The sequence below is a fragment of the Prinia subflava genome, chromosome 19 (genome assembly GCF_021018805.1).
Source record: "Prinia subflava isolate CZ2003 ecotype Zambia chromosome 19, Cam_Psub_1.2, whole genome shotgun sequence".
Taxonomy (NCBI): Eukaryota; Metazoa; Chordata; class Aves; order Passeriformes; family Cisticolidae; genus Prinia; species Prinia subflava.
The window spans coordinates 10,781,187-10,794,376 of record NC_086265.1 but is presented as its reverse complement, the minus strand read 5'-3'; the positions used below and the strand labels follow the sequence as shown (position 1 = coordinate 10,794,376).

General features: G+C 47.3%; 1 protein-coding gene across 5 annotated transcripts in view; it reads right to left on the bottom strand.

Moving 5' to 3' along the window:
- Positions 1 to 13,190, bottom strand: part of DEPDC5 (DEP domain containing 5, GATOR1 subcomplex subunit) — a 42,712-nt gene that overhangs the window by 20,488 nt on the left and 9,034 nt on the right. For 3 of the 5 annotated variants that reach the window (XM_063416451.1, XM_063416448.1, XM_063416452.1), the window contains exons 16-28: positions 12,757 to 12,818; positions 12,272 to 12,345; positions 11,675 to 11,744; positions 11,132 to 11,168; positions 10,621 to 10,741; positions 8,854 to 9,074; positions 6,522 to 6,725; positions 5,622 to 5,757; positions 5,160 to 5,257; positions 3,251 to 3,316; positions 1,788 to 1,971; positions 556 to 716; positions 52 to 169 (exon numbers count right to left, since the gene is read on the bottom strand). In XM_063416451.1, the coding sequence (XP_063272521.1) occupies positions 52 to 169; positions 556 to 716; positions 1,788 to 1,971; positions 3,251 to 3,316; positions 5,160 to 5,257; positions 5,622 to 5,757; positions 6,522 to 6,725; positions 8,854 to 9,074; positions 10,621 to 10,741; positions 11,132 to 11,168; positions 11,675 to 11,744; positions 12,272 to 12,345; positions 12,757 to 12,818 (1,552 nt within the window). The remainder of the gene's footprint in view (positions 1 to 51; positions 170 to 555; positions 717 to 1,787; positions 1,972 to 3,250; positions 3,317 to 5,159; positions 5,258 to 5,621; positions 5,758 to 6,521; positions 6,726 to 8,853; positions 9,075 to 10,620; positions 10,742 to 11,131; positions 11,169 to 11,674; positions 11,745 to 12,271; positions 12,346 to 12,756; positions 12,819 to 13,190) is intronic. The other 2 variants (XM_063416449.1, XM_063416453.1) reach the window with 1 other exon arrangement.

Sequence of the window (13,190 nt, the reverse complement as noted above, 5' to 3'; positions counted from 1 at the left end):
AATGTTCATCTGAACACTGACAGCAAACTGCTCAAGCAGAGAGATACTCACTTGGGCAGGTAGCGAGTCACAGTAATTATTTTGTCTTTTAGGGTGACTTTGTGGAAAGTACGGCCCATGCTCAGCCAGTACTGGTCCTCTTCCTCAGGCCTGTTTCTTGACACAAGACCTATTTGTGAAAAGCAAAGCCCTTTCAGCTTACTGCAGTACTCAGAACTTTATCAACAAACTGTGCCTATGGAAAGAGACTCCAGAACTGGAGTCCAGAAGTGACCTTCTGAACTCAGCACAAGCTAAAATCCATCTTTCAGGCCACATTTTTAGAGAGCAGTTGCACAAGGAGTCTTTTGCTCTTACAGTAGAGATTTGCTGATAACACAAGCAAAGAAGAGCACTTGGGATTCACACCCCACCCATTCAGAACTTCCCTGGGCAGAACCACCAAAGAACAGCCAACATAAAGTGCTGAGCAACTGGTGGATGTGCCTAACTGGAGGTTCCTGGGACTGACAGAAGGGAAGAGCAAGGCCTGGCTTGCCAAGGCAGCTCACTCACCTCTGCTGTAGAGGGGACTGCTGCTGAGCGGGGGCGGCACGGCCGGGGCCGGCTTCTGCGGCTTGGGCTGCACAATGATCTGATAGCCCTGCATGAGGCGCTGGCAAATGAACTCCTCAAACACCTGCTGGGCCGTCATCTGCACGCCCTCCTCATCCCTCCTGCACACAAGGGTTAAGCAGGCCACAGTAAGGGAGCTGACCACACACCTCTTAGCTGTGCTCTGGGCCCTGCAGCCCCGTGCCTGGGAACACCTGCCTGTGGGAGCAGGGGGAACAGGGCACCTTCTGACACAGAGCAGTCAGAACCGTCTGGCAATATTTACTGCTGTCTTTGAAAGTAACAAATCTGCCTACAGCAGCTGTGAAACAATAAACTCCCCAAAGATGACTTTTGAGCACTTTGCAGGCAGCCTCAGTGCAGTTTGTACATGTTCAGGAGAGCTCAGAATGCAAGGGCAGCAATGCTCCAGCCTCTCCCACAGTGGGAAGAGGAGCGCAGGGAGGGATCAGAGGACACATTCATCTCAGTGCAACTCCTGCTCTGAACTTTGCCTTCCTACTGACATTTCTTCCAGGTGTTTCTTCATTAATCCTATTACTTCCTATGTATTTCAATCACCCTGACTGATACTTCTGGTTTGTTCCCATAAAGCAGCAACACAAGCAGGTCTTTTGCTGTCTTACAAGTTATGGAAAGACTGAAAAAAGTTTAAGATAATGAGACTGCTTCAGTAAAAAAAAAAAAAAACAACCAAAACCAACTAACTCTATTAAAGAATAGTTACCAGAGACCTCCAAGACAAGCAGAGAGGTTCTATTTGTCCAACGAACACTATTTTCCAATAAGATTCTTTAAACTAAACATCCTTTAGAGTGAGGATAAGCATCTTAAATATTGTGTTGATATGTATTTGCTCATTTAGTGTTTCCAAAACACTTGCTAGAAAGTAGATTAACAGAGATGGTATCTTGAGGTTGAATATTTTGATCAAAACAACAGAAAAGAGATATAAAAATTGTATCCAATTTCTAACATAAAATCTACAGAGCACACCATACTATCAGGTGGGAACATCAGAAAAGGCCCAAAGCTATCACTGGAAAGAAAAAGATAAATGTAAGTGTTCTGCTGCTGTTAGCAATCCCTCATTGACTGTAGAGAGTGCAGTGCTCCTCCTCCATCCCCTGCTCCTCAAGCACAGGGCTGTGGGGAGGAGGAGCTGGCCAAACCTGTCGATGTCAGCCTCGGGCAGCAGGTCGTAGCAGCCCTCGGTGTAGTCGTTCTGCAGGCTCTGGCGGTCGGGGAAGTAATCGGTGGTGAGGGGGAGGCAGGCCGGGGTGGTGAGGGATTTCCAGTCCACTCCCACCGTGCAACAGAAGCCTGGCACTATGGGGGGAGCAGACAGCGTCAGAACTGCCGCGGCGTCACGGGGCACACGGGGCACCCATGAGAAACAGGGCAGGACGAGGGAGGGCGTGAGGAGGAGGGTTAACAAGAATGAGAGACCAGGAACAGTCGGCGTGAAGTCAACAGGGACACAAAGGGGAGTGGAATGGGAAGGGAAAAAGAAAATAGGATGGGAAGAAGGGAGGGAGAGAAAGAGACAGAGTTTGTTAAACAATGCAGTGCACATGCTGATTCAATCCCATCATGCAAAAGGCATTCAAAGTTAATGCATTTAATTTCCTCTTGATTGAAAGCTAGAGCTGACATAGCCACTGCTCTTCCAAAATTACAGCAAGTCAGGTGCAGTTACTGATTATTAATAAACAGATCAACATTCCAAGTCTGAATAAGAAAATCAGACCAGTTTTGCATCCTAGATAACTGCAGAAGGAGCTGGAGAGGAGGAGAGAAAGAATGACAGACCAGCCTCTTTCTGGAATAGTACAACAGCAGAAAAGGAAGTATTTCCACAGTTATAAAAACAGAAGATCTATCCAGAGGGGTGGGAAGACCAGAAAAATAGTAACTTGGAAAGCAATTTTTTCCCACACCCTTTCCTAGAGTTATGCTGCAGTTTTGAGATTACAGGGATGTAAAACTAGACATTACAAAGATAAAGCTAACTAGATTATACCAAACCATCAGCTCACCACTGCATTACATTCTGACTCAATTCCAACAATCTGTATGATCTACTGATACTTAACTTCCTGTCACAGAGATTCTACGGACAAATTTATTTTACTATAAAAGCATTATCACCAATGGAAGGAACACTGCTCAAGAAAGTAATACAGGACAGACTGCTACAAAGAAAATGCTTTCTTAAGCAGTGACACTCTTGTTTCTCTAGGAAGTCAAGTCAGGTATTTCCCAGTAAATGGCACCAAATCAGAAAATGACTGCACTAATTCCACTTCAACAAGCTGGTACCAAATAAGCTTTTCATACTGAGAGGCAGATATGAGTTCAGCAGCTTTAGCTTTCTGCATAATAGTGCCTGGTAAGGAAATAATTTCAGCTGTAATACAGCAGATTCACATGTTCTTAAGAACTGCAATCACAGTGAGACACTACAGGCAGAGTCTGCAAATTACTGCAGGCCAAAATAAACCACTGCCAAAAGCCAAGGAGGCTCCTCAGTTTCTTGCCTACCACCTCCTGATGCCTCTAAATATGTACATGCCCTTTCCCTCCCCATCTTCCCACCTATGCAAACTCTCCTCCAAACCTTTCTCCTGCTTACTTGGATCTGGAGAATTAGAGACAGCATCTTCCAAGGAATCCTTGTTCTGAGTTTTGAGGTTCACCCCTACAAGAAAGAGATGTGTTTTATTTTAAGCAATGATGCACTTCTCTCAAATTTCAAATAAAAATAAATCAGAAGTGTGATGTTTTAAGATACAGACTTTCTCTGCATGGAAAATCTCAGGGTTCTGCACAGCAGAAAAAAACACTAAGACAATTAATGAGGAAAAAATACATCTTGGATCAAACTTGAACATCTCACTAGAAGTGCTCAGTAGCTGAAACCCAAACAAAACTGTTCTCCCCAAAATGGTGAAACATCTTGAAAAGTAGATGCTATAAGCTCCTATAAACAGCTGGTGTGGCACATGAGAGAAAAAGAGTTGCTAAGGAGACAAGAAAACCTCTTGCCTTCAAACCATTTATCAAAATAAAAATTTCAGTAAGCCTCCAAGCACTTAAAAGGAACTGTTGTCTAAAATCAGCTTAGGTAGATTTACCCAGGAAATTGGTATCAACACCCCTGTGAGAGACAGGGCGGGCGTCTGCTGCCCCTGTGAGAGACAGGGCGGGCGTCTGCTCCGTGGTGATGGCAGTAACCCGCAGGGGAGCTGGCTGTGGCTGGCATTCACCTTCCACCAGCTCCTCCTGCCATCTGCCATCCACGCCGGGAACTGCAGCAGGATTTACTGTCTGAGCTAGCACCTCCATCTGCGGGGCAACAGCGACCACGTCCCCAGCCCCGAGGGAAACACACGGGATTGTTTTTCACCCTGAGGCCCGTGATGCACCAAACCACGCTGCAGGCAGCAGAGGAGAGCCAGACTCACTAAGAAAAAGCATTTTTGGAAATTCAAAACCACCACAAAACAGCTTCATTTCATAGGTGACTCAAACTCTCAGTCCAATCACTGAGTACCCAGTGTGGCCCCTATAGAGAGGGGAGGGTCTCCAGACACAAAGAAATTGTGTAAAACACAAGCATGTTCATTGCCAGGACACGCTCTGCATTTCCACTGTGCAAACTGCATCCAGCTGAAAGGCAGTTCAGCAACTGCAGAAACAAACACAGCCTATCTGGAAGCCAGAAAATACTAAAAATGTAAAGCAAGAAAATTAAATGTAATCACATGAAATTCACAGAAGGAAACAACAGAAGATAATTTTTAATGGGACTATGTGAATACAAGATGAGGCACAAGAAAATTAAGTCTGCTAACTTCTTTATGGCTCTGCAAAGCATAAGGGAAAACAAAATTGTCTCAATCCAATGTAATTCCAAAGGGCAAATGTATTCTTAAAAAAAATCTTTAAATTGGTTTTCAGAAAAGAACATAAGTCTTGAATGCTGTAGCCCAAAAGTTCAACTTTTTTCCATGTGCCTAGCTAAAATGCACATCCACAAAAACAGAGGGTAGGTCACAAAAAAAACAGACAACACAGCAGAATGGTTAACATGGCATGTTGTCCCATTTACAGGGCTGAAAAGAAATGCTGAGAATTTCCACTGATTCAGGTGTCTGGGTAAGTTAAGGAAGATGGAGGTAATCTTCAAGTGAAAGTACAGACACGTCTCCTCTCTAAAGGATAACAGCTTAAGGTAAACCCACCAAGAAAAACAAGAAGGCTTCTGAACAGCAGTGCATATTTAGTTCTTTTTTGTGTCTGAACATCACTGCTTTGTTATTATGGAACTCAGTTACTGCCTGAGAGCTTATTATCAGTAAACAATGGGCACCTTTCTACAATAAACTTTATGAGACACATTAAACAAAGCCCAAACTAAAACCAGCAAAGGCACCCGGAGAGCTGCCATGCACCGGGCAGTCCCGGTGCGTGTTGACAGCTCTGTTTGCCCACTCCCGGTGCCCCGCAGTGCCCGCCCCCAGCCCCGCCCGTGCCCCTACCTGCGCCGGGGCCGGCCCCCAGCCCGTTCCCGAACTCCTCCGCCCCGCCGAAGCTCAGGAAGGAGCCGCTGTCCCCCGGCTGCCGAGAGCTGCCGTGTCTGCAGAGAAACACAGCAGCCTGTTGTGTACAGCCCTCCTCACTCCTGCCGTGCCCTGCTTTCAGCAAAGGTAACAACAACAACCCCTCAGCCCCTGTGCCGCGGCCGAGCCCAGGCTGGAGCCAGGCTCTTCCCTCCCTGCTGGAAGGGCACAAGGGCAGCACAGAGGCGGCTGTGACAGCATTCCATGTGTCCATGCTGTTTGTTCTTTGCCTCCAGCAATAACCAAAGCACTGCCTTTGCAGGACAGCAAAGAACCAGCTGCTCTCGTCCCCTCAGGAGACAAATAAAGCTCAGCTGGTTATCTCCAGATCTCATTTCATGGTCTACAAACCCCACATCCAAGCCTGAGCAAATGGCTCACCTGCCTGTTGCCTCGTGGTAAGCCAGCTCCAGCAGCTCTGCAGAGGAATGTGTCAAATCCTGCTGCCCACTGCCCTGCATTTCTGCCATGTTCTGGCGGGTCTGATGATGGATCTGGATAGCTTCTCCCGAGGGACCTACACAGATACAGTTGGATCATTGTCTGCACTGATTCCTCTGTTGCTTGTACCCTTCTTTTGTCAACAGCACAGGCAATGAGAGCTAATGGACATCAAGAAAGCATGTTCACAAAATCTTCAAAGCCCTGAACCTCTGCCATCTCCCCTGAAGCAAGTGAAGCAAAATATTTTTAAAAACATTTTGGAGAGCCCACTTACAAGGTATTACACAATTATGCAAACAATTCAGCATCGGAAAATCAACCCAAATGGTAGTTACAATTCCCTTCAACAGGGAATCTTGTACCCGTTGCTGCTCATTTGCAAACAGAGGTGTTTCAAAAAGAGGATTGCTCAGGCCTGCACACTCCTTTGTGTACAAGTAGAGGTGTTCCAAAAAGAGGATTGCTCAGGCCTGCACACTCCTTTGTGTACAAGTAGAGGCGTTTCAAAAAGAGGATTGTTCAGGCCTGCACACTGCTCTCTGTACAAGTAGAGGTGTTTCAAAAAGAGGATTGCTCAGGCCTGCACACTCCTTTGTGTACAAGTAGAGGTGTTTCAAAAAGAGGATTGCTCAGGCCTGCACACTGCTCTCTGTACAAGTAGAGGTGTTTCCCAAATGAGGATTGCTCAGGCCTGCACACTGCTTTGTGTACAAGTAGAGGTGTTTCAAAAAGAGGATTTCTCACCTCTGTGTAGAAACGAGCGCAGTGTGCAGACCCTTTAACCCCCAGAGCTGTCAGTGCCCTCCTGCCGTGCTGATCCTGTCCAAGGGCACTCACCCACGGGGAAGGTGTGCATCCAGCGGCGCCGGTTCGACGTCAGCTTCATGGGCATGCGGCTGGGCGCGAAGGGGTTGATGAGGGCGCGCTGCGGCGCGAACCCGCCCGGCCGCACGTGCAGCAGAGACTCCGCGCTGCCCACGTGGAACCGGCCCGGCGCGCTCGAGTCGCGCTGCTGCGACTCCAGAGGGTGCTCCAGGAAATCTGCAGGACACAGGCAAGGCAGCGTCAGGGCCTGCAGGGGCCCAGCGCGAGAGAATGAACTGCTCGGGGATACAGAGGCTGCCCAGGGTAAGGGGAAGAAGGAGAGCTAAGAAATAAGCAGGCAGGGGAGCTGAGAGCAATTCCTATCCAGCCCGAAAGTTACAATAACCCAGTAAACAGAGAACAGTAAACAAGTACCAGTTACTTGTTAGAGTAAACAAGAACCCAGACAAGGAAAAGCATTACTCCATCTGCCACTACAGCACTGCTGTAAACTGTAAACTTCTACACTAAATGAATCCATAAAGAAACCACTTGCTAGGCTAATTATGAAGAATTACTCAGACCTTTGAGAATTCTTGAGAAATCAAAAGACTGATATAACAGAAACTTCAGGATGAGTACCAAAGACACAGCAGAAGCCACAGCTGAGCCCTGTACACGTGCCTTTTCTGTGGCACTCAGATATGAGCACTGAAATCTGGGATTTCAGATGACATGGGACATGATCTCCACAAGATACCAGTTAGCTGTCACTATTCAGTACAGAACAGAAGTGCAGTTAATCAGAAATAGAAGAGAAAAATATACTTAGGTAGGTAGGTAGCAATTACGTTGCCCAACAAGTGGAAATCCCAAAGAGAAGGAAGGGTCTCATTTATCATTCTATATTGTCAAATACAACATCTGAAAAACTTCAATTTCTTTGATTCTTCCCTCCCTGCCAGTCCTAATCCACACACATCCTCATCCTGCTGAACACCTTCAGCTGGGTCACACAGCTATCCTTCAAACTAAAGGAACAACAGAAATACCAAGGAAAGAAAAGAGTTGTATGAACTGACAGAAGAGGAAAACATGAATGGCAGATGTGCTGTTAAGTACATTGTGTGAGAGCAGCCCCAAACCATAACTGCAATTCCTGTGACAGGATAAATATGGTACAGTGTCATACAGCACAGCATGAAAAAACCATGAAGAGCCTTCAGGGACAGGATTTTACAGAAGATGAAGCAGTTGCAGGAGGAATACAATTTGACTAGAAATAAGCTGGGTTTGTGGAAGATGGTGTATACTGCCTGAGAACAAAATTAAACTGGAAAGGAAGAAAAGCACTGCTAACACACCGAGACAGTTCAGCAGTACATTGTCAAAAGGAAGGATCTAGAAAGTGAGTCTTAATGACAACAAATCCCCACAGAGAGATGTTATAAGCAGGATCCCCCAGGGCCCACTGCTAAGGCCAATTCTCATTTGACAGATTATAGGTGACCTGGATAATACAAGTTCCTTGTGTATGTCCACACTTGCAGGCAGGCACAGGAGAATAGGCAAGTACTAAAGAAGGCAATAGGCAAGGGAAAAGAACAAATCAGTGTCAGGACACTCCTATTTAGGACAAGCCATTAAAAAAAAGCAATGGAATTGGACAAGGATGACAAAGGGAGAATGCACACCCAGCTGCAGCTATGGAAAAGCTGTACCACGAGTGCCAATACAAGCACCATCTCCACTGTGCTGGCCTGGCAGTGCCTAAAACAAACTTCCCCCTGTGGAGTCCCTGCAACCCTTGACTCAACACCCAGGGTTTGGCCTCGGCAGGACAGACTTTAAATCTCCGCCCAGCCCTAGAGAAAGAACTCCCCAGTGGTGCTCTGTCCATGACAGTTTGCCCTGGTCCACCCCTCCCAATGCCCCTGTCCCTCATTTCTCCTTTCCCCTGTGTCTCCATTGGTGGTGGATCCCAGGGACCAGCCCTGGTTTCCCTATGGGTCACTGCCCTTACCTGCCCTTTGTACCACCCCTGTCTCAAGGTCACCGCCTGCTGAAGCTCATACTTAAACCCAAGCCTGGCACACGTTCAGCCCTTTTTGGCTCTGGATTTCCCTTTGGCAGGTGGAAATAAACCTGGCTGGAACTGATCTAGTGCAAGGGCCTTCTTGCCTTTCCTGCTGAGCTGCCACGTGTCATGTGTGGATGTGTGAGCTTGACTAATCCTCCTCAACTTCACCAAGTGACCTTTCCACGGGAGATGCTTATTGGGGTTTAGGCTTCAGCTCCACTCCTCTCTTTAGGAGTGGATGCACGATGCACCATCCCCTTCTGTCCCCACGTGGCCCAGGCTGACCTCTGGTGCTGGTGTAGCCCAAGGAGCTGCTGACTTCGCACTGGTGCAGGTGAGGCCGGGGGATCATGAGGATGTTGGAGATCTTGCCCAGGGAGCTGTCGTCGGAGGCCTGGCTCCGCACCTCCTCGGGCGGCAGCGCGCGGCTCTGCAGGGACGGGCTGCACGACACGTCGTACGAGCTGGAGCTCTTCCTCGTGCGGCTCTCCCGCTCCCTCACCGACCTGCGCACAGCAGAGAGACATTCACCCCCTGTACCAGGGGCTGACACAGGCCCAGTCATGCCAAACACTCAGTGCTCAGCAGGTGAACTCAACAAGAGCATTCCAGGGAAGCCATCACTGTCTTTTTTGACTGCTTGGGTAATTTAGACTTCTGTGCATCACACAGTGCTGCAGCCATGAGGCCTGAGAAGCCTCTCTGGCAGTCAGTTGCCTAAAGACAAAGAAATGCCCAGTCATGGTGACTGGACCACATAACCCCTCTCCTGCCCTCAGACGCTCTCTTATCTCCCTGTAAGACAATAGGTCACATTTACCCCGACTCACACCATTGGACCATTTCTCAAAACCTTGGTACCCTATAAAAACCCCACTTTTCCCCAGCTCAGTGGAAGAGCTGTCCCTGAAACCCTTCGCAGAGGATGCCAATAAAGACTCATCTGTGGAGCCTCATCCAGCGCTTCTCCTCTCTCTCCCTGCGTCTGATGAGGCACTTAGCAAGCTATAAGCTGAAATCACTGAGAGCTGAACCTGCAAAGAGCTGAAATCACTTAGAGCTGAGCTTGCTAAGTATTGCCTGTGCCTGGGAGCTTTGCCTGAAGTACTTGGACAGGAGGTACTTAGCAGTACTCTCTATCCAGGGATACTGGACTGATATTGAGGCCCCAGGAAGGATAAAACACAGCACAATAAGAACACTGCAGTGCCTCCAGCACAAGGGCTGGGAAAGGGCCTGCTCACCCTCTACAGTCCTACAGACACCACACCAGCCTGGGTAGGGATGTGGCCTAGGAGATACCAGACCCCAGCCTACAGTGCCAGGAACATGCAGCTATAGGGAAACTACTTGGAATTATGAACTATTTAAATTGTGCTGGCATCTTTCAGCATTGGTGCCTACAGGCTGCTCAAATTAACAAGTGAGTCCACATTGTCTGAGTTAGGCAAACTGAAAGAAGCAAAGTAAAAAGTGTACTTCAAAACAAGCTTGTCCCCATATTCCTGCAAAAGCAGTGGAATTTATATTTGTTCAATGAATTTGGCCAGGACCTGAGAATAACCAGCCTTTCTCCTCAGACAAAAGGACATGGAATAGCTGAGAGAACCTGCACCCAGCTCTTCTGCTTGTTCTCTCAGACAGGCATAATTTTAGAGAGGGTTCCTCACCAATCTGTTCACCAGTTACTAAGCAGTGCATCAAACAATCAACTCTGTGCAAGTCTAATACGCAAATACTTTCTTAGTCCCCTTGCAAAATCTGCTAGGAAGACTATTCCATTCTAGCAGACTATTCTGCTAGGAAGCTTTATTCCACTTCAAACAAAATTAAAGATTTAAGGAAAAAATATATTTATGCCTTTTCCTAGACCCCACCTACTATCTTAGAAGTAAAACACCAGACAACCAGTCACAAAGATCAGGTACAGGTGAAGCTTTTTGTTCAGCTGTGAGCACGTGGAGATCAATTCTCCTTGTCTTTCTCCAAGTGTTTCATGTCCAAGCACACACAGCGTGGCTGCTCCAGAGGCAGGCACTCCCAGGCTCTCACCTGAAGGTGCTGCAGCGCTGGGCTCTGGACGGGCCCGGCAGCCGGAACACCTGGGCATCGTAGCCATCATAATCCACCTGGATGGGCAAGGCATTCTCAGCATCCTTTGGAGCTCCTAATGCTGAAACAGAAATCAGACAGCACTGGAACCTCTTCCAAGAACCTTCAACATCTGCAAGTCACAGTATCCACCTCTCACCCCTAAGGAAAGCATCTACTCCAAAAGAAATCGCAAAGTGTTATGACAACAGCAGCTACAGCAGCTCAATTATCAAAGCTGGTGCCTCTGAATCAGGCTGGCTGATTTTGTCTTTCCCCCATACATACTAAACACTAAATGAATAATTGCCAGGAAGCCAACTGCACGTTAGCATCCCTAGTATCAAACAGGGGTTTGATGGTTTTCTGTAACAATTGTCCCCTCCTTGTGCTGAAGTGTCATTGTCTGACTGCAGCTGTTTGTTAGTCTGGGAGTCAGTGGGACAGATCATTCCAGAACAGAATTACTCACAGGCATCACGACTATTTTTTGCTTTCTCCGTCAGTGGCTGGAGGGTCCAACAAAGGAAGTGTGAAGTGACCAAAAAACAAGAAAGAAAAAAAAAAAAAAGAGAGCAACAGAAAAGACAGAGGGAAGGGAATCAGTCATCTGTTCTATCAAACATCCCCAGTGTGACCAAGCAGACAAAGTTCAGCTTGCTGACTCAGTGAGGCAGCCAGACAACTTCAGAAATATTAAATACTGATACTTGGTCACAAACCTGTGTGAAAAGCACAATGCTCAACACCTTTCTTCCTCTCCATAGAGTTCTTTGTTACAGAATGAAACTAATTTTTGTGGTGGTTAAAACATTTCTCACCCAATTTTATGTAGAAAGGAAAGACCTACAAAACTAGTCCCTCATTCACAATCCCTACAACAAACCTTGCAGCTTTTCTTTCACAGTCTTTTAACATAGAAACTTAGTTCCAGCTGCTGGAATACTTGTGATGCTTGACTGAGAAGAGGGATCTGACAAATTATTAGGAAAATAAAAATCAGAAAGATTCCCACCTTCCTTCCTGCCAGCTTGATGCGTGGAGTGAAGCTGTTACACAGGAGTTGACTTTTGGATGTGTAGAAACTGAAAGAAAAAGAAGTGTGGCTTTAAGAACTCCACACAGTTGGTTTGCTACAAAGTAAACAGACCAGGAACCTGAGTCACCTATTGGATACAGAAAAGGGATACCTTTCTGTGCATAAAAAAAAGGATGGAAAACACTGAGGGGATGGTTGAGACAAGCTACTCTTTGCCCAAATACAGGGCTTTGACATTTGTACAGCCTCAGCCTAGACACTTCTTAATACGCTTAACATCTGCATTGTCCAGTTCATTTTCTCTTTCTACAGAAAGACATCCACTTTCACTGTGCCATTTACTCAACTCATTCTGATTTACACAACTGCAGTGATTCACACCAGCTGTTTGAAAACCCTGTCATTTCTGTTAGGTTGCATTAATGCCCAGAGTTCTGCAAGAGTAATGTAGTATTTCTTTTGCTTCACATGGAAAGCAGAGGAGATAAACAGTGAAAGAAGAAAGAATTCAAGAGATTACGAAGAGTGTAGCAAAGCAGAAGTTTTTAGCAAAAGCGGATAGAATTCACCTACCTATGATTTATCCAGTGTGGGATATTGTAGTCATCACCCATTCGTGAGTCACCGGGGCCACAGCGATTATGGAGCTGTAAGAGTAATTCAGAAGCAGCTGACAGCCAGTCCCAAACCCCACAGCCAGTCCCAAACCCCACGGCCAGTCCCAAACCCCACGGCCAGTCCCAAACCCCACGGCCAGTCCCAAACCCCACGGCCCGGCCCCCCAAACCCCACGGCCCGGCCCCCCAAACCCCACGGCCCGGCTGTCCCAAACCCCACGGCCCGGCCCCCCAAACCCCACGGCCCGGCTGTCCCAAACCCCACGGCCCGGCTGTCCCAAACCCCACGGCCCGGCTGTCCCAAACCCCACGGCCCGGCTGTCCCAAACCCCACGGCCCGGCTGTCCCAAACCCCACGGCCCGGCTGTCCCAAACCCCACGGCCCAGTCCCAAATGAGCAATGTTTGTAGCAGGAGCAGAGAGAAGGGAAAGCAGCCTTACCTTAAAGAGTGGTACAGCATGCAAGGGCTGCTCTCCCATGCACACCAAATCCACACCTATCCCTGTGAGCAGACAACAGTAGAGTTCAGCTGCCAACCAAGCAGGACTGATATGCTAAGACAAAATAGACCATCAGTTTGAAAACCCAGTATGTATTTACATCATATTATAAAAGGCAATAATACTGAAAATGGTAGTTAATGGTCCCATGGTATGGTTACAAACCAACAATACCTGTGGGGATATAACTATTTTTCTACACTAATGCAACTCGTGCAAGGTTATTCCTTAAGAGAAAGGTCTGCACAGGCAGGTGAAGCTCTCTATCACAAACAAAAGAAACTAATTGCCTGTAAGTACTCTACAAATCTGCTCATGTCAGTATGAAGTGCAGACAGAGTCTTGCAGCTGTGAGCCCTCCTCCCAGAGCACAG